General features: G+C 35.7%; 1 protein-coding gene across 1 annotated transcript in view; it reads left to right on the plus strand.

Moving 5' to 3' along the window:
* The window catches only part of LTN1 (listerin E3 ubiquitin protein ligase 1), a 32,120-nt gene extending 14,330 nt beyond the window's left edge, over nt 1–17,790 (plus strand). The window contains exons 13-30 of the mRNA XM_040582842.1: nt 2–241; nt 1,233–1,386; nt 1,645–1,795; nt 2,517–2,718; nt 3,649–3,808; nt 3,982–4,086; nt 4,335–4,477; nt 6,397–6,532; nt 7,425–7,569; nt 9,442–9,655; nt 9,945–10,182; nt 11,100–11,174; nt 12,658–12,844; nt 13,310–13,481; nt 14,607–14,827; nt 15,362–15,556; nt 16,173–16,340; nt 17,131–17,790. Coding sequence (XP_040438776.1) covers nt 2–241; nt 1,233–1,386; nt 1,645–1,795; nt 2,517–2,718; nt 3,649–3,808; nt 3,982–4,086; nt 4,335–4,477; nt 6,397–6,532; nt 7,425–7,569; nt 9,442–9,655; nt 9,945–10,182; nt 11,100–11,174; nt 12,658–12,844; nt 13,310–13,481; nt 14,607–14,827; nt 15,362–15,556; nt 16,173–16,340; nt 17,131–17,193 — 2,969 coding nt within the window. The 3' untranslated portion in view covers nt 17,194–17,790. The remainder of the gene's footprint in view (nt 1; nt 242–1,232; nt 1,387–1,644; nt 1,796–2,516; nt 2,719–3,648; nt 3,809–3,981; nt 4,087–4,334; nt 4,478–6,396; nt 6,533–7,424; nt 7,570–9,441; nt 9,656–9,944; nt 10,183–11,099; nt 11,175–12,657; nt 12,845–13,309; nt 13,482–14,606; nt 14,828–15,361; nt 15,557–16,172; nt 16,341–17,130) is intronic.
* The last annotated feature ends 3,347 nt before the right edge of the window (nt 17,791–21,137 follow it).

The following is a 21,137-nucleotide window of genomic DNA, read 5'->3' on the forward strand; positions in this document are numbered from 1 at the left end:
GAATCTTTGATTGGTGAAACTTTTGTTGAAAGGATTATTGATAAACTTCAAGCAGCTCTGTCTAAAGCTAAGGATCTTTCTGAAGCTGGAAATACTGAACCATCAGTATCTTTTATCTGTGATGTAGCCTCGAGCTTTTTCAGCTCAGTTAAAGGGTGTTTACTGATGCCATCCTCAGAAGACCTGCTCCTTACCATCTTCCAGCTGTGTGCTCAGAGGCAGGATGCTATGCACTTATCAGGTAATTTGGAAAAAGAACTTCAAGCAAACTTCTTTGTAGCTGATCATTACATCTAAATTCTTCTCTTTCATGAAATGGATTCAAGTATATAATAGAATATTGGGTTCGCAGACATCGAGTGCTTGCAGCTGTAACTGATGTGAAAATTTGTTCTTTAATTTACAATGCCAGTGGTTACTACTAAACATCAAGTCCTGTACATCTCTACAAGGATTTTAACTCTTGATATTAGTATCCCTGTGCTTCAGTTGTCTTTGAGGCTGTGATAATGGAATGTTGCATAAAATATTTATGGTTTATGAAGTACAAAGAATGAGCATTTTGTTGTTGTTCATTCTGCAGTATGGGGATCCTGTGAAAAAATGAGTGCAATCACTTGCTTAACGATACATACATTTATTCTGAAGCCATTTATATTGGTCAGGTTGCTCTGGCAAATTGTGACCTATTCCTCTCACCACCAGTGTCTCGTTTTCAGACTGAGATCCTGATTTATGTTCTTTGAATGTAGAATTTGAGAGTGATAGATTGATCTATGCATTTACTGACACAGATAAAAAGGAGGAAATGTTGCAGTGCTGTCATAGAACTGAAGCAGGACAATGCTAGCCTGAAAACCACTGCTGCTTTGCAAATGGCTATTGATGTTGTAGAAGTGAAGTATTTCAGTATTTTAAAAATATCTGTGGTTTTGAAGACCATATGGGCGTATTGTAGTAGACAGCAGGAGCATCATTCTTATTCTCAAATAAATATTACGTGTACATCAAAGTTAATGTAAAATTGCTTTACAACAAGAAAACTGTATATTTGCCCTTGATTAGTTATTGCATGTAACCACATAGAAAAGAGAATTATTTTCCTGCTTTAGGACCTTTAGGCGTGATTGTTCCTATATGCTGTAGGTTGTAATTTGAATTTACCTGTTTGTGGGGCTTTTGCTCATTTGTTTATTAGTTGGGGTTTTTTTTTTCTCTCTTCCCTACAACAGATTTACTTGTATGTAAATTAAAACACACTTGGATGTCTGGTGTAAACTCACTTGTGTGTCAACTTCGGAGTATGCAGAAACAGAGCACCTTTTTACTTAAATCTGCACTGTGGGTCAAGAATCAAATTCAGTCTTCCTCTTTGGATGTTAAAAGGTAATTATGATGTACATGTCTGTTCCATATATGTTGTTCTCCAAACCAAAGATCAGTGCTGTACTGTTAGTTATTTAATTGGCATTTGTATTACTGAGAGATTTTTTTCAGCCTGTCAGAGGAGAGAAATGTGGGTAGAACATAACTTAAAATGCCGTTGGTAGTATAGCATGTATGTAGCTTCAATACAATGTATATAGCAGCTTGCTTTTACTGGATAGCACCAAACTTGTTTGCAGTGTTTTTTCCTTTTCTCAGCCTTCAGGTCTTGATCTCTGCAGTTAGTGATTTGTTGTCTAAGCTTATGGAAGCTGACGGACAGTCTGGATATCTTGTCAGAGCATATGTTGAGCATGTCATGCCAAGCAAAACTGAGTGGGGGAAATTGCATGAGTGTCTATCCACCGAGGTATGAAAGTGATAATGGACTTGCACGTGGTAGTGAATCTTACCTCAAGTCTCTTTCCTTTAGGGTAATAAGCATTCTTTATTTTGATATGGAACTGCAGTTATGAATATGCCTATGCCTGTGCAGAGGTTCTTTTCAGCCTCTGTCCATGACAGAGAACAAAATCTGTATGGCTATGGCCCCATCCAGTACTATTGGAGAAAAAAAATATCTATGAAATTGTTCTTTTCTGCATGGAGCAACTTACTTTACAAATCGGGTATTTTGTCTGACAGAATATACATCGTGAAGATGTTCTTATCTTTAAGCTAATTCTCTACAAGATTAATTTCGTGAAAGACACCAATATCTGCAGAGGAACGTGATGTGTTTTCTATCAGCAAAATGCTGATATGCATAGAGTGGAGAGTGGGGAAGGATATAAATTTCCTGTCCAACTACCAATCTTCAGTAACCCTGGTATTTCTTGTGAAATAAATATGTATCTTTAGAATTCTATATATTTCTGAGGCAGCAGTGTAGTTTCAAGTTACTGCTGCGCATTTAGATTTTTTTAATATGCTGGGGTGGGTCATCCACACCATTGTGCTTTTGGTGTTAATTTGTTTCTTTCATGGTTATATTTTAAAAACTCTGTTTCCAAGGTTAAACAGGTCATAGCTCTTCTATGCATAATTAGTGTCAATTATTTGTTCATACTCTTTTTATGCACATATTACAGTGGATACACAAACCTCTTTTGGAAGGAAGGCTTAGTATGAATTGTGAACCTTTGGGATCACGTGTCAAGCTGTGTGGCACAACTAAACTTCCAGGCCATCTGTGTACTTCAGCCTTATTAAGTAAAATGGTGCTGCTTGTATTGGAAAACATTATAGTCCATGGAAATGATGATGCTGAAAGAAAGAAAATTGACAATATAAGTAAGTTACAATGGTAAAACTTGATGGAATGTGATTTTTCTAGTGGTTATAAATTAACATGAATTGATAATTAGAATTGCAAAGTTTGGCATATAGGTATGAGAAATCATCCTTTACCTTTTGTTGTTTGCTTTTTTTCTTCAGTTTTCCTTTGAAAGTGTAAGTATGGACAAGTACAGTGTTTATATTTCTAGGACCTTTTGTGATTATGTACATGCTATCTCAACAGAACTTTGAATCTGGAGAAGTCTGAATTTACGATGAACTTCGAAGTTATTCATTGCCAAAACACACAATGTATTGGCATAAGTGAGCAATAGGAGCCATATCCATGCCATCAAATAAACACCCTGAGTGTTTAGCTATAATGTAAAGATATTTTAAGGCAGCAATTTTTCTTAATTCCACCAGGTTTATTTTATTTATAGAATGCTTAAATTAGAGCTGTCGTTACGAAATTAACAATTTTGTCTCCAAAAGTCTCACCATGATGAGAAGTGTCATTGTTCAGTGTGGATCTTTGTAAGCTAATGTGGAAACCACATGCTAACTATTAGCATCAAATTTGTTTTTTTCCTGGGCTTAGATCTCGATTGCCTTGTCTGCAAGAAATAAATATATTTTAAAAAGAAAAGACAGAATAGAGAGGAGTTAGAGTTCTTGTCATGCTTGATTTGCTTTAATATTTCTTGAACATCTAGACTAGATTATTGTAGCTTTTTCTTCTCTTGTATTTTATGATGCAGTGGCAAATATCCTGTTCATGCTCTGAAACACCTGAGATCGCACGTAAATACAACTTCTAATGCATTAAAAACATATTAAAAAACCCCAAGAAAACACAACAAAACCTGCACCTGAAACTTTGTGCTTATGCACTGAATATATTCAGCAGCTGTTTGTAAATGACAGCTTTTATTGTTTAATTAGTTGCAGAACTGTTGTACTCGTTACAATGGATTGAAGAATTGGAGAATCCTCCTTATCTGCTTCTGGAATATCTTCGTATGTTAGAAGAAATGCACATCACATATGAGAAGTTCAGTACCTTTAGTAATACAGCTAGCCTTCAGCAAACAATATTTGATAGGTATGTAAGAACAACTAAACCAATCCTTAACTCTGTGCTCATGTTTTGCACTGTATAGATTATTAAGTGCCATGATATTTTCTTATGTTTATTGATTCAAATTTCATCCAAATTCTTTAGTTGTGAACTGTCCGTCTATATATATTAACCAGGGTCTTTCTTCTTCTTTGAAGATCTGAGGAACATGGAAGACTCTGGTCCTTAACCATGGCTAAAGTGATTCGTGTGGAAAACACTGTATCCTGTGAAATGAAACAACTTTTTAAGACAACAGAAGGGTATCTTAATACTGCTGCCTATAAACTTGTAGTTTGTTGCAACTGTTGATAACGATACTGATTTTGATGACTGACAAGACTTGAGAATTTGTTATTATACGTGTATGGTATGTAAAAGTGAGACTTGGTTTAGTGTGTGGGATTAGTTACGTCACAAGGTACTAGATCATTATGAACCAATCCACATTGTGTTTACTAGTGAAATTTTTGAGTTTTTTTCATTCTTGATGTTTTTCTTGTATAAACAGGTTTCTGCCATTAACAGAGGGTAGGTTGCATACACTTCAGTGTCTATCACCTTTTTTACTTGAGGAAGAAAAGAAAGAACTTGTCTTCCACTGTGTGGCCAAACTTATGACATGCACGCAGACAGAGCTTTCCAGCACTGATGGTATGTTCTTACCTCAGTCTACTTCATTAGAATTTAACAATGTTATATTGTCATAATGTTTCCTTTTAGTTAAAACATGTTAACTATAATAATGTCACTTTCCTAGAAAGAAATGACTTCTCAGACATTTCTTCTAGACTATTTGATGTGGTAGTTTTCTGCCTTAAGGAAGTACAGGCTTGGTACTGCCTGGTACAAAATTAGAACTAAAGGGTTTAGGCTGATATTATTATTATTAACAGAATTTTGATATTGTTGTACTTTTGTTTGGTCTCTGATTTAAACACATATGCAAATACCAAAGTTTCCAATTTATTATTTAGGCTTTACACAGCATGCGAAAATATTGCTATTGTCAGTTGATAGAGCTGTGATTGTCTTTAGATGGTTTAGCAAGAGCTCCTTCACAGCTGTGTAAATATACACAGGTGTATATGTTTCACATGTATAACTTTTGAGTAGTTCTTCCAGTGCATGGGATATAGAGTGCCGAGTCAGAACTGCTGTATGTACACTTTCAGCAGCTTTTGAAAATTTACTTCAGAGGTGATCGAGATGTGTTATATCCTTTAGAAAATCTTATTTTTACAAACTTGTTGCTTTTCAAGAAAATTCTTTGGAAATGCTCACACACAGTCCTTCTACATGTTTGAATTAGATGTCATTTAAAAGAGGAACTTTTTTTTTTTTTTTTCTCAGTACTGCTTTTGTGCTTTCTTGCACCTACTCTTATTGGTCAGTCTATATAAAAACTGTAGTTGATTTTGTGTTTTTTAACAAGACTGTGCTAACTTAAATTGAAAAAACTAACTTTTGTGACTTTAAATTATGGACATCTGTCCCTTGGCAGTGCCCTCAGGTTTTCAGATGAATTCTTCAAGTAGATGTCCCCAAAGTGTGAAAATTTTTGGTGTTAGTGTCATACAGCAATTGAGAGGAATCTTGAGTCTTCCTACTGTGGTAGTTCCTCTAACTCTTACGCTTCGAACTTAGTTAAGCCTTCCTGGCTTTGCGTGACCTGGTGAACCAGCCATATGTGTCTGAAACTTTAAACAGAAAATGGGAAAAAGAATACTCACCCCTCCCCTACTGTGGAGCTCTTGTTTGTAACGTTGGTCTGCATTTTCCTTTCTGCTGCTTCTCCTTTTTCTAGGGATTCCTGGGCAGACAGTATATGCCCAGATTTTCCCATTAAGTGTGATGTAGGTTGTACGTTTACCATTCAATTATTTATTTTTTTTCAGATCAGGAAAGTGCTGGTAATATTGTAAATCATTGCACTGCTGCTTGAGCAGAGTGGATTTTTTTTGTTTGTTTGTTTTTGCTATGCATATATGGTACTTTAAATAAGTTTTTTGTCATTGTGCTTAGAAGAAATGTTCTCCAAGACATCTAGATACATGCAGTTTTCCTTAAAAACTGAAAACTGTACTAACGCAACAGTAGTACTTCACTCTGAAAGTAAAAATTAGTACTCTTACAATAATATTGGATTTAACAACTTGCAGTTATGTTTACTTAATTATCTGTCCAAATTACTGCTTAGCGTGCTACATTTTTAATAACACAAAAAGATTTAAATCTTAGCAGGTATTTTTCCTTTTTGTTAATCATATAAACCAACAACTAATCTTATAGGAGTTTTTGGTTGGTTTGAGGTTGGTGGGTTGTTTTTTTGGTTATTTTGTTTGTTTGTTTGTTTTTTTAAAGTTTGGGTTGGCTCTACTATTTTTGATTTAACAATGGATTTAACTCTGAATTAAGTGTTTAAAGAAGAAAGCTTAGGTGTTATCCAGACTGTCTTATGATATTTATGTGAAGTTCAAATAAAATGATCCAGTCAATTGACACACGTTCTAATGTTTATTTTGTCTTGATAATTAAGACCTATTGAGTATGATATCTTTATTATGTTTTAGGAGCATTTGGGTGTCTTTCCATTTTGAACTCCTGCTTGAATGATAGAAGTATTGACTGTGATCACCTACTACCTGGAATACTAAAAATCATAATATCTTGGAAACACGATAATGAGGACAGCTTTCTCTTTAGCTGGTGGGTGCAACTTTGAGATAATTTGACTTCTTTTTATTTCTGAAACGAGTTTAAAAATACAGAGTAGTTATTAACTCAAAATCACAAAATCAATTTGTGAGTTGCAACCGCCATGACTGCTCTGTTAGTACATTTTTAAGCCTTTGTAGAATCACATCCCTCAGTTTAATATACCTGTCTTTAAGTATGTAATAACTCATACTTAAATAAATGATCTGCGTGGTTGAAGGCTGGTAACTGGGAGCTCTTTAAATGCGCAGATGTCAACTGTTTTCAAAAGCATTCAGAACTGACCAACTTTTTTAGGTGGTTTTGGATATTCAGTTCAGAATTCTGATTGCTTGTTCAGGTGTCAGGAAGAAAACTTGGATATCAGACTTAGGTGTCTGGTTTTTTTTGAATTCTGGGCCTGAAAATACAACTTGGAAAGTTTCCAGCAAGGAATGTAGATATACTGAGGTTCACTTGTCTTGAGTATAATGAGAAAAATCCAGGCAATGGAGTCTTGAAATAATGTACACTATTTGGACACTTGAGGGCTTATATTTTATTTTTAAGATTAGTAACTGAAATTATTTTTTTTAACTGATTTAGTTAAAATTGTTAAATTTCATAGTTTAAGTGTGCTATTTAAGCAAATGCATAAACAGTACAGTTTTAGGAATCTGTATAATGTGTGAATGGAGAATTAGCTCTTAGTCTATTTTGTACCCGTTGACTTATTTAGACTTGGCAGCTAATGTAGTGTTCTAACTTTAGAAGATGGAATATCAGAAGCACGCAGGGTGCAGCCTGGTGCAAGACTAGTTGGTCCTAAGAGGAGTGAAGGCAAGAATATAAATACTCGTGTCCACGGCACGATATGTAAGCTTTAGTTGTATTTTTATTACAGCAATCTGAAAGAAACAAGTGCTCAGTTGCTTGGTTTCAACATAGAGATGATGCGTTTCCTTCCCTTGTTGCTGAAGTATTCCACAGCTCCTTTGGCTGATAATGAATGGGACTTCATCACGTGCTCCATGCTGGCTTGGTTAGAGGTAATATGAAAGAGACTGTTCCTGCATTGCAACTTTTAATAGGGTCCTCCTGAGCCTGGTGCCCTCTGAGCTGATTGGACTGAGGCAGGGAGGCGGGGGGAGGCAGGCTAAAAAAAATAGGCTACAAAATAACTAAATTTTTATAATCTTAACTGGGCTGTCTGATTGAGATTTCATGCTAAATCTTTGAAAGCTTTATGTTAAAAGTTCACCTGTCTATTTATGAAGTGGAAAGTGTGTTAGCGGGATGATACAGTGAAGCATTGTAGAAGCAATGCCACATAGCAATTCAATTTGAAGAAAGATGCCTGAAGATTGCTGAAATGAAGTCAGTGTGTTCTGAACGGTTCTTTCTTAGATTTTAGAACACAATTGTCTTAACAGTTTTAACTTTGTTTAATTTAATGTGTGTGTTAACTTTCTAGTACTTTAGAGTAACAATATTAATAGCTGGGTACTCAGCATTTCAAAGATAACTTATTTTAAAAAGTGTCTCAATCAAAATATGGAACCAAGAAAATAAACTTTACTGCATGGGTATTAATGTTGCATCTTCACTTTTGATTTACTTAACGTTTTAGACTATTCCCTGCATGTGGCAAGGATGTAGTCATCTGAGATTAGCAAATATTTGACACAATGTTAAAAAGACTTGCACAAAATCCTTTTTTCACTGAGTTGACAAAGGTCACCTGTGGCTTAAAAGCACAAGTAATATTGTATCTCCTGTTTCTTTTTGTGTATGGAGATGACATTACCTCACTCCTGAAGTACTATGATGTTTACTCATAGCGTTGGTAATGGGAGAATAATTTTGAAATATATCTGCTGTAGGTCTCTGTTGAAAAATAATATCCCTTTAAGACCAGAGTCTAACATGGCATGTGAAAGATTAACTGAATGAAAAGCAATATCTGCATTTCAATATCTAAGTGATCACATGAAACATGACATTGTATTCTAACGCTGTTAGAAAACAGGTCAGAGTGAATGGCTAACTACTACTTTAATTAATTAACTAAAGACACAGAATCTCTCTCACTTTCTGGCTTTTTTTGGGGGGTGATGGTGTTGGTTTGTTTTGTTTTTAACTATAGATCCTTCTGTCACTGCACATTTATAACGGCAGGCCAGAAACTTCCACGTGGCCTTTCTTGGTCTCAAGATTAATCTTATTACCGATGCTGTATGTGAAAACTATATTTTTTAATTAAAAAAACAAACAAAAACCAACAAACAAACCAAACAAGGAACTTATATAAAAGATACGTTGTATAGATTAGGTGCTTGGAAATGTTTTTAATATTTAATGATATTCCTTTTTTGGGGAAACTAGTAAGAATAAAAATAAAAGAAGCAGCTGTGTTGGAGGAGAGGAAATATCCTCCTGATAGCCACATAAATGATTTCAAGTTCACAATAGTATATTGTCATTTTCCTTTTACAATTTGGAAATACAAGTCTGATATTGCTACAGCTTTTATGTTTGGGAGAGAAAAGTGAGAGCACTTCACATTATCAGTTTTGGTTGGCTTGCACAAGTGGCTCACTTGCTACACATAAGCTACAGCTGCGTACTTTTCTATTTGAATCCACTTGGTGGCAGTTTCTTTCTGATGCTATAAAGAAGGTCATACGAGGGAAGCAAGTGAGGATTCTAAACGTTAGTGAGACTTAGAAATTTGTTTCAGTCTTAATAAAGTACAGATTACATTTTTAAACTTCCCCTCCACCCCCCAGTCATTTTAAAATGGTCTTTGCAACTGAGCTTTCTTTGAAATGATACTTTCTGGTATAGACAGGGAATGTGAAACAGATATTTTAAAGCATATTTAAGGTTAAGAAATCTTTTCTTCTTTTTTTTCCTCCTAGACAACAAGTGAAAACCGTTCACTTTATCATGTCCCACTTGTGCAGATTTTTGCTTGTGTCAGTTGTGACTTGGCATCTGCCCTTAGTGCTTTCTTTGAAACTCCAGCTCCTGAAACTACTGAAAACCTTCCTGTGAACTTGATCAGTGAATGGAAGGAATTCTTTTCTGAAGGAATTCATAATTTGCTGTTACCTTTATTGGTAAAAGTCACAGGCAAGTATATGGCAAGGAGAGTAATAATGGTACCTGTCAGATTATTCTGAAATAGAACTTGACAGGCTGTATTTTTTAATTTATAGGAATATTATGTCAACATAGTTTATAAAAACAAACTTTTTTGAACACTTAAATGCTAATTAGTAAAGTAACTGCACTTCACATTTTGGTTCTTAAAATTAGATGGATTCTGGTAAGTTTGGTCTGAGTTGTTTCTAGTAATGCTTGTTTGTGACATCATCGATACATTCTGTATCACAGCTTGTCTTTCTCTTATTTTAAATAGGAGAAACCAAAAATGCATCTGAAGGCTCTTTTCAGAACTCTGTGTTAACATCTTTGGGAGAAGCTCTAACTTACATCTCAAAGGACCAATTGCTAAACCATAAATTGCCAGCAAAGTTTGTTGCAGGCCAGAAAACTAATCTTCCAGATAAACTCCAGACACTACTAAATACGTTATCTCCATTGTTGCTTTTCTGGGCTAGACCTGTACAGATTTCAGTCTACCATATATTGTACAAGTAAGAATCAACAAATTTCTCGCTTCACTTGCCTCCCTCCTCCTGCTCCCACCTCACCCCTTTTTTTTTTTTTTTTTAAAAAAAAAATTTGCTAAAGAACATGCACTTACAGATGTATGTTTAGCATTGTTCCATTATGGAAGAAAATCATTAACTGGGCAATTTGTGTTCTATGTCAGAGGACATTATATAAAGCTATGAATGCTAAATTTGATTGTAAAAGTAGACTAAATATATACTGACAAATTTTACTGCAGTATATGAAAATATAATTTTATTTTCTGTACCATAGTTACATAGGTGTCGGTATCATAAGTATGAAGCTATTTATTTTTAACCCCTATTTAAACACTTATAGAATTTTAAAATGTAAACTGAAACATTCCAGGTTTGATCTGGGTCTGACAGTATCATTACATAGTATGACCTTTTTATTTTCACTAATTTAGATAAGAAATCAAGAAAGTGAACAAAAACGTGTAGTATTCCTGTGAACTTTTTGGATATCTCTGATACCAAAAGAGAGAGTACAGAATTTGAAAAATATTACTTGCATTTAATTGTTCAAAATGCAGATTGCAAGGCAGCTGGCTTAAGCATAAGAAGCTACCATTATCTTTCACTTATACTGAGGTGTAAAGTTGCAATAGCTTTATTCTGATAGAGTTTATTTTAGCGTGACTTGGGAAGTGTGAAAGGTCTTGAAAAGAACTGAGCAAGGCTATACACATTAGCTGTCATTCAGGAGCCATCTTTGCAATGGTGACGTCTCTTAAAGATTCTGTGTTGTTATTAAAGAATGATTTCCATTATTTTGTTGTGTAGCATTAATGTTGGCATTGATAAGCAATGAACTATGCTTCACTTATATTAAAATAGTAAAAATTAAATCTCATTTCCTTTCTGTATTTCTGTAGATTAATGCCTGAATTGCCTAAATTTGATGATGAAGATCTCAAATCTTACGGTGATGAAGAGGAGGAGTTGGCATTGTGTGTATTTGTTCCTCATGTTGTTTTGCAACTGTTTTCCGTATTTTTAAAATGTGTTATAAGAGTTGAGATTTGCAGCAGAGTAGTTTTTTTTCTTTTAACATATCCTGACATAAATGACATGGCTATGACAATAGGGTCATAAATGTTGAAAATATTCAACGTAACTGGTTAAATTTGCCTTTGTGCTAGAACTGGAAACAGTATTTGCAATTGTTTTCAGAGTACAGTTACTAGAGTAAGTGCATGTCGTAGTTTAAACCCAGCCAGTAACCAAGTACCACACAGCTGCTTGCTCACCCCCCTCCCCTGCAGGAGGGATGGGAAGGAGAAATGGGAAGGAATGTAGAACTCAAGGGCTGAGATAAGAACAATTTAATAATGAAAATAAAATAGGGATAATAACAACAATAATAACAGTTAGAATGAAAAGGAGGGAGAATGGGAGAGGAACAAAATCCAAAGGGAAGGGAGGAAAAAACCCCAAGTGATGCACAATACAGTTGCTTACCACCCACTGGCCAATGCCCAGCCAGTTCCCAAGCAGCCATCGGCGGACCCTGGCCAACTCCCGCCTGTTTAAATATTGAGCATGATGTTGTATGTTGTGGAACATCCCCCCTTTGGCTAGTTCAGGTCAGCTGTCCTGGCTGTGTCCCCTCCCAGCTTGTGCCCCTCCAGCCCTCTCGCTGACAGGGCCTGAGAAACATCACCCAGCAACAACCAAAAACATCAGTTACCAACATTGTTCTCACACTAAATCCAAAATGCACCATTGTACCAGCTACTAAGAAAATTCATTCTATCCCAGCTGCAACCAGGATAGGGCAACATATATGCTTTATATTGTAAAATCTTGACAGGTTTTTACTGGATTGCTATATTGAGAATGTGTCCAGCTGCACAAGTAACTTCAATTTTGGAGGTTCAAGAAACTAACCTGGGTATTTTATACAGCTTGAATCTGATAAAGTCAACAGTTTGCAGAGGGAATAACAGTAACTGATTCTTTAAAGAATTTTTTTTTTTTTTATATATCAGCCCAGTGATTAATACCTTTCCATACTATAGAACTGCAGAAGGCTTTTTAATCCAAACCCAAATCGAATACATTCAGTGATTAGGAGATCCATTGTTCAGTTGCACCTTTGCTGGTGTGACTTGATAAACAAAGTAAGCAAACAAACCAGCTGTCCATGATGTAGGTTAAAATCAGTGCAGCCATAGACCATTTTCAGGTTAAATGACCAGAATTCAGCTTATATTTGTCTTGCAAGAGGTAAAAACACCAACTGTCCCTTTTAGGAAAAAAAAATATTAAAATCTAGCACTAATGTGTGAATCTGAAAGTAAATTTTCCTGCAATAAAAGGTCTTTTTGATGTTCTCTACATATATGGCTTTGTTAATGTGACTTTTCTAGGAAAGCTGTGAATATAAATTTAATTAGTGCAGAGTTTACTGTGCCAGACGTTTTTCCATAGATCACCTCCAGCGGCTCTTATGTGTGTCCTGGCCACTCAAGAACTCCTGCTAGAAAACATCCTGGAATGCATTCCAGTTGGAGAATCTGCTGTTATTCAGCCTCTGAGTGATGAGTTCTGCCTTGTTCTAGGGTATCTTCTCACTTGGAAGTTAACATTAGCTTTCTTCAAAGCAGCATCTTCTCAGGTATGTTTGAAGTCTTTTCCTTCTAACTGTATTTCTTAGCAGACTGACTTGGTTTAAATCTTGACGTTTCATCCAGCCTTTTTATTCTTTTAATTAATATATCATCCAACCTTTTGTTTTTGTGGAATTAGTGGAATTCTGAAAGCATCAATGGACTTAGATTTCTGCACTGCAATACTTAAGGATGGTGACATTAGAGTAATAAAGAATTAAATTCATTAATGGTTGATTCTTCCTTGCATTTTCAAAAAAGCTTGCTACATTTTCTGATCTTCTAATCATTCAAAATGGTGCAGAGAACTAAATCACTCTTCTAAACACTTCTAAATCATAGTCTTGCTTTTCCTCCTTACAGGAACATATTTATATTATTTACAGTGTAAGCTATATGTGTTAAGCTTCATCTGTATTTTGTGTGTGTTTTGTTGTTTGGTTTTTTAATTTATTTTATTTTAACACTATCAGCTGCGAGTTCTCTACTCACAATACCTTAGAAGAACTAAAAGCTTGAATAAATTGCTTTATCACTTGTTCAGGCTTATGCCTGAAAACCCTGTCTTTTCTGGGCCAACTTCAGAAGTTCCAAATAAGGACACAAAAACCTTCTTTACTGAAGAGCTTCATTTAGATGTCAAAGGTTAGTAAAAACTGTATTAGTGCATTTCAGAAAGTTGTGGTATTGCTGAAGTTTAGGTATGCTTTTCTGCTTAAAAATACATATTTTAGAAAACCTTACCTATAAAATAGATAGACAGATACATACATGTGTTTAAAAATCTTTGGCTAACACTCCCCGTTTGAAGCTTAGCCAAAGTTGAAATATTTATCAACAAAAAACCCCAAACAAACCAGGAAATGCTTAGTTTATTCACTTAGGGCAGAAATAATATATTGCTGCTATCTGAATCCTGAATGTATGCAAAGATTCAAAAGTAATAAAAATGGGTGATCTATTCTGGGATGTCTCCATTGCTTCTAGGTGATGGTTGGGTTTTTTATGCTAAATTGAATTTCTGTATTTTTCTTCTATTTTAATACATGAATAAAAGCAAATTATGTTTTAATATGTATTTTTTGAAATGTTTGAGGTATTAAATTTTGTGTTGTTTTCATTGTGCTGTTCAGAAGACCCAGTTAATCAGCCATGATGAGAGAAGATACACTGGAGTTTTTTTAGCTGAGAAACATGAAAAAGAGAATGAGTTTTTAAAGTTACTTCACTGAAATTGTTCTTTTATATACGTGTATAGATGTAAGCAACAATACCATGTTTCCATTTTTCAAGTATTTGCTTGAACATCGATGTATGTTGCAGCACGATTTATCTGGATGACAGTAAGAATTACTAACATGATGTTCCAAGAGAAAGATTTTCCTTCTCTCTCTATGCACTTCTAGAGAACACTGCAAACCTCAAATGTGCTCCAAACATCTTACTGTTTGTTCACTCCAAAGTGAGCATTTTGTAATTTCTAGACTATAAAATTATTCCCGATTACTGATAGTCCACCTAGAGGTCATCTCTAAATTAGAAGATGAATTTTCAGTTGTGACGTGTTAGCTGAAGAAACAAAGAAACCAGACTGATGGAGAAAGGCAGGGTCAAACAGGCACTTACAGTAGCAAATATGGAAGGAACACGTACATGAAATTCTAGTTACCACAGTTCCATTGGTATCAAAATTTTTGTATGTGGTGTGGAGGAATGAAAATTTGTGACTAATGTGTTAGAGTATTTCAACGTCCTTTCTTTCCCTCCCAGGAACAGCAGCCCTGTCATCCCAGATTCCGCACTTGGCCTGCTCTGTGTACCATATAACACTGAAAGACTTGCCGGCAATGGTCAGGCTTTGGTGGAACAGCTGTGAGAAACGTGTCTTCAATGTTGTAGATAAATTTACAAGCAAGTATGTCAGCAGTGTGCTTTCTTCACAGGAAATATCTTCTGTTCAGACTAGCACACAGTTATTTAATGGCATGACGGTTAGTAGGACTTTTTGTCCTTTTTTTAATTTACTTCAGTTTTTTGCAAACATTTTAAGAAGCGTTGCTTCTCGGAACCAGACTGTATTACAGTGGTTTATATGATTGCATTTTTGTTGTTCTAAATGACTGATGAAAACATAATTTAACTTGGGCATTGATACATTAAGTTGATATTTATTAATTCTCTGTTTAAAAAAAAAAAAAGAAATGAATGGGGTTTATGATGTTCGGGAAGTTGAGGAGGTAAGTGGAAGATACTGCTGTCAATATACTTCTTTTTGGTGTATTAAAAAATGTAATCAGTCAGTAGATTGAAAAATGGCTGGTAATTTCTTTTTGCTTTGCTATGATAGGAGTGGAAGTTTGAGAAAAATGTTTTCCTGGTCTAAGACAATTATATCTGTGTAGTGAAGTATATATGGTGTGTGTATATATATATAAAAAAAATAAATATATATATATATATAAAAAAAGACTAGAGGTGGTGCATCCCTCTCTGGAGTTCTAATACATGCATATTTTTTTTCACAGGTAAAAGCTCGGTCTGCGGCACGGGAAGTCATTGCTACATATTCAGTTGATGATATCTTTATCGAACTAATAATACAGCTTCCATCAAATTACCCACTGGGATCCATAACGGTTGAGAGTGGAAAGAGGGTTGGTGTGGCTGTGCAGCAGTGGCGCAATTGGATGCTACAGTTAAGCACGTATCTTACACATCAGGTGAGTTTAGAGAAAGCCTCTAGTTTTGAAAGCAAAGGCCTGATAATAGAAAAATATTTCTAGTAATGCGATATTATTTAGATCTGTATAATGGATCTCGTCAAAGGACTTCATAGAATTGTTCACTCTTAACATCTGCTTTTCTTCAGATGCTGAAATAGAGTAAACTTATGGGCCTAAGTCCTATTAAATCTATAGCCAAAGTTGAAAATGTAGGTAGATCTCTTAAGATATGGGCCAGCGTCTGCCCTGTGTAGCAATGCCATCTCAACTATAATTTGAAAACAAACAAAAAAAAACCCAAATCCAAAACCCCAATACATTAAATTCTCTAAAAGATTGGTGGTTGCTGAAGTTGCATCATCTGTGGATTTTAAAATCCCCTTTTGAGTGCTCCTAAACGCATTATTTTCATTGTAATGAATATTTGCATTTCTACAGATCAGGGTATCATCTGTATTTCATGTGTTGGTTTTATAAATTATTTGCTGCATATATTGCTTATAAATTCAGATTATAAAGCCTTCAGGCTTTGTTTCCTTGATATGCTTATGAATAGCAATAAGAATATTCTGAAGGAATTCTGCAGTATTAACAGCTCTTTTCCCTCTGTTAGAATGGAAGTATTATGGAAGGCTTATCTTTGTGGAAAAACAATGTGGATAAACGTTTTGAGGGCGTTGAAGATTGTATGATCTGTTTTTCAGTCATTCATGGTTCCAACTATTCTCTTCCCAAAAAAGCTTGCAGAACATGCAAGAAAAAGTTTCATTCAGCTTGCTTGGTAAGTACATAGACTAAATCTTTTTAAATAGGCAAAATATCCATTTATAGTTTGAACCAGGAACTTCTATTGTAGTACCATCAATTCTCCATTACATCTTTGGAGCATCTGGGATTAACTGGGTTTGTATTATATTTGTGTGGATTTTGCACTGATCCGGAAGGGCAATGTAATGAGAGAGGGGTTGCCACACTTCACAGATAATAACAATCCATCTTGTGTTCAGTAAGATGTAAGCCATTACATCTGCATAGGGTGTAGCAACAGCATCTTGTTATTATCAGCTCAGGTATGGGAAGAGGAAAGGTTAAATTAAATTTATGCAACATGCTCTTTAGTAAACCATGCTGATCCAGATAATTAACATGTAACTATATCCAAGTCATCGTGGGCATTGGTTGTATGGTTACAGAGTATACTGGAACAGATTGGCATCCGTATAGCTATGCAGTGGAGGAATTACTGCTGCTTTAAAAATAATAGCTTTTTATCCTAAAATGAGACTGGATGAAAATTCCTTTGTGTCAGGTTTCTTAGAATAAAACTTTAGCATTGTGTGTATATATGTGTGTAATATGTATATATACATATGCAAATACATCTGGGTGTGTATACACACGCGCATACATACACACATGGAAAGGTGTTTTTTTTTAATGTTTCTTGGGGTTTTTAAAAGAATAGTTATTGATAGTGCTATTCATTGGCAAATAATGATTATTTGTGATAAACCAGTGTTTGTGATACGCAGCTTGCGTTTGTATACTGAACAGTTGTATTTCTCTTTCAGTACAAATGGTTCACATCCAGCAACAAATCCACCTGTCCACTCTGTCGAGAGACATTTTTCTGAAATAAAATGGTCTTTCTTCTTTCTGTGAACTCAGTAATAAATGAAGAGGAGGCAATAAACTGTTGTGTTGAACGAAGCTAACTACTTGGAAATAATGTCAGTTACTTTAAATCCTTGACTAGTGGGATATGACACACATTTACCTCTGGACTATTTTTTGTAAGTTTGAAGATTCTTCTTTGATATCAAGAAATATATGAGTAATTTATTTTAATTTGTATATTTTTAAGATATTGAAGTATATTAAAAAATCAGAAATAATGTAGAGTTATGTCTGAAAAATGGCGTTTAAGCCACAGCATAGTTGATAAAAGCCTCTTATTTTAGGTATATTCTAACATGGTGTTATGCACTTAATGCAGACCATGCCTCTTAATATAACAGGTGATATATATATACTTAATATAACATAAGTGGTATAAAGACTTGATTTTTTAGTATAATATATTCTGAATAGTTCCTTTGGGGGGGGGGGGGCGGGGAAGAATGTTGCTGTTAGACATTAAGGCATGGAACTTAGGTGATAACTTTCTGTTAAAGCATAAAAGCATAAAATTTAAACATAGCATGCTCTAAATTAACATGTTCATGACCTGAGGTTTCACCTTTAAGAGTCTTGTTTTCCCCAAAACCCTCAGCCATCCACCACCCTAAATGAAAACTTGGAAGCCCAAACAGAGAGAGTACAATCGTTCCTGCATGCCAAAACACTACCTATTTATTGTTGATTGGCTTTTAAAAACAAGGCATGCACATTGATCAATTCTTCTTTTCATTATTTCAGTTTAAAATGTCTTCATGAGCTGGCAAATTAACTATCACTGAATGTATACTGTACTTCCACTGTCCCATAATAATGACTCTAAGTGAACATGACAGATGTATCAGAACTTAGTAGTCTCCTTCATGCTTTTTTTTTTTTAACAGCAGTAGCATACTAATATATTCTAACTTGGATGGTATTTGTGGTGGGTTTCTTTGAGGGGGGAATAAATTAATTTTGTCAATCTCTAGTCTCTGGATTGCTGTGTTTTCCTCTGTGATAAACTTTCAGAAATCGGTAGTATAAATTTTCACATGCTGAGTTTACAGCGTACTTAGCTGGCTGTACCTCAACAGCAATTTTTTTAGATTCTGTATGTTTTCTCACACTTGGTCTCTTTGGAGGTGACCACTCTAGAAATTATTTTAGCTATTGATACCTGCTAAAAATAGACTTACTTAACACTGGCCTTCCAGAGGAGAAATTTCTTGATATCTTTTAAGAGAGAAGGGAAAGGATTTAAAACTGGTATTGAAAAGGTCTAACTCAAAATACAGATTGAGCAAGCTGTATTGTTTCATAGTTAACGATACTAAAAGTCCAGAATTGTCTGTTGTATCACTTTACAAAAAAGTCATTTAGAATAACCAAAGTCAGTAACTGATTTGAAGGCCAGTTGTGGTTAAAACGGGTGTTGCTTGAAAAGAACCATCTTAAAATCTCCTTGCAGACCCTACCTTGGATATTGTCTATGCAGCCTTGTGGAAAGCTTTTGTCTTTGTTCTAGCAGAACCAAGAAGTGCAGGTGCTTGCAGAGCAGCGGTGTCTTTTGCCAGTGGTACTTGCTGACAGAGCAGTGCCAAGGGGTTTGGGGGAGCAGAAGTTTTGCTTTCTTCTTAGTAGGTTTGACACTATGTAGGTCTGTATCTGCCACGCAGCTTATTTTCATGTGCGCTGAATGCAGGAATACCCTTCACAAGACTCTCCTGAAACCATCGTGTTCTTTAGCCTTCTAGAAGGGAGTACGTGTGCCCTGGCAAATGCTAAGTATATGTGCAGACCTCTGTGTAAACACAGATTTCAAAACCTAAAAAAAAAAAACAAACCCAAACAAAAAAGAAGTTACCTGGCCTGTTAGTAGTTCCCAGTCTTCACCGGGATGATGGGAGCATAACAGGAGTAACTTCTTACAGAACTCACCCATGTTCTTACTTGGATTCCATTTTGACAAGTGCTTCCACTGAAGTTGCAGCAGGGTTAGGAGGGAGAACTGACTCGTGATTTATTAAAGTGAACACATATGCAGTTGTTGTTGGATAGTCCAGTGCAATCATCTTCTGTTGCAAGCATGGTACATTTTATTATGCTTTTTGTTCTCATCTTCTGATTTTCATTTTTCTGTCCTTTATAATTTAAAACTATGTACGCTCTTGAGCATTGTGAACTACAGTGCCAGATGACTTTTTAAAATCTTTGATTACCTCTTTTAAAACTAAATTCTTCAGTTACAACTAAAAAAAGCTAGACAGATTAAAGCTTCCTCATGTTACACCTGTAGTTTGATTCTATTATATGTTTTGACTATATCTTAAAATCTTCTTTTGATGTTACAGCTTTTGCTCAGCAACCGAACTTTGTTAGCCAAAGCGGTTACCAACATAGAACTTCTAGAGGAGTCTAAGGATGACAGCGTTTTGGTTCATTCAAACGGTCCTATGGCTATGATTAATAGCCTCAAAACCCATTATTCTACATTACAGCAAAATTACAAAGCATAAACCCTCTTCTCCTTAACAGTTTTGTAAAGGGGGGGGGGGGGGGGGGGGGGAGAAAGGTGGGGCTTAGCTAAGGGTCTGCCATCAAGTCAAAAAGGTTCTATAAGTAGGAAGCAGTCAAACTGAAATGTGACTTCTCAGAGTTGACTAGTTAGTAAGCCACAAGAACAAAACTTTGCTTGAATTATTCAATGGAAAACATGGGAACCATGTTATTTTGCAGATAGCCACAAAGCTGCATCTCAGTTTGTCAATGTTGACATTCCTTAGGCAAGCTATTCAGAAGGTAAGAATCAACAGTGGTCTACCCTCGCTTTGGTTCAAGGACTAGAATTTCGGTGACTACATCTTCTCTCTAAACCCTCCCACAGTGCATTTGTGCTCACATTCCTGTTTAGCTAAATAAAACCAGACAGACAGAAAAGCTACTGAAGGGGGATGCATTAGCTGTGGCTGAATTGAATTGCAGTGTTGCTATTCAGTCGTCTTCTAAGCTGGGGGAATGACAACTTTTAGGATGCAAAACAATCACCACTGCACACTTTCTGCAATCCAGTCCTTTTTATATTTTCTTCAGGATGGTATAAGGAACAACTTTAATGCCAGACCAGTTTAAGTTGACTTTTGACCTGTATGAGTCAAAAGTAACTTCTCACATTTCTTTGCAGCAAAATACCTCAAATGGTCTGGCTAGGTTTGCAGTCATGTGTTTCTGCTAACAGCACCTATACTGTCCAAAACCTCCTTTTTTCAATCTCCTAGGTAAGTTTTTTGGGTGATCAGCTTAAAACATAGAAGAACTTGAAACATTTGTGCAAGCTGGGGTTAAGTACAAACATAAATTTAGTACTGAAGTCTTAAATGGAGTAGTCTTTTTCAGTGCCTCAGCATCCTACAAAAAAAACCCAAATCCCACCACCTTGTGACCTTGGACCCATAAAAAGAGCATTAACATTACCTGACACAAATCCTTCAAGGTCAGTTTCTGTAAAAGCACCAGTGGTGTTGCATACTAGAGTGTCTCTACCTTTGTGCTGCATGTGAGCAAGACATTTTCCTCATGGGACTGTGCTTACTACACCGGGATAACACTGTATTGGAACCTTCTGTAGGTACCTGAGAGGGAGGAGGCTGCACAGGCTCCTCGTCATCTGGGTCTGGTGGTCCAGAAATAGCTTCGTATTTGAATAGTGATTCTGAGGGAGGACCTTTATTCCACTTCTCCACTTACATTGTCACTGTTTTCAGCTACCCAGTAACTAGCCTTTTTAGTAAGCATCTCGCATGCTTCCCCCCATCCCCTAATACCATTTCATGGATGAGAACTCTTCATCTAATCTACAGTACGCCATAGTAGTACCCTCCTTGTAAAATGGCACAAAAGGGAGCACAATCACCACACTATT

Source organism: Falco naumanni, chromosome 2 (assembly GCF_017639655.2).
Source record: "Falco naumanni isolate bFalNau1 chromosome 2, bFalNau1.pat, whole genome shotgun sequence".
In the NCBI taxonomy this organism is placed as follows: Eukaryota; Metazoa; Chordata; class Aves; order Falconiformes; family Falconidae; genus Falco; species Falco naumanni.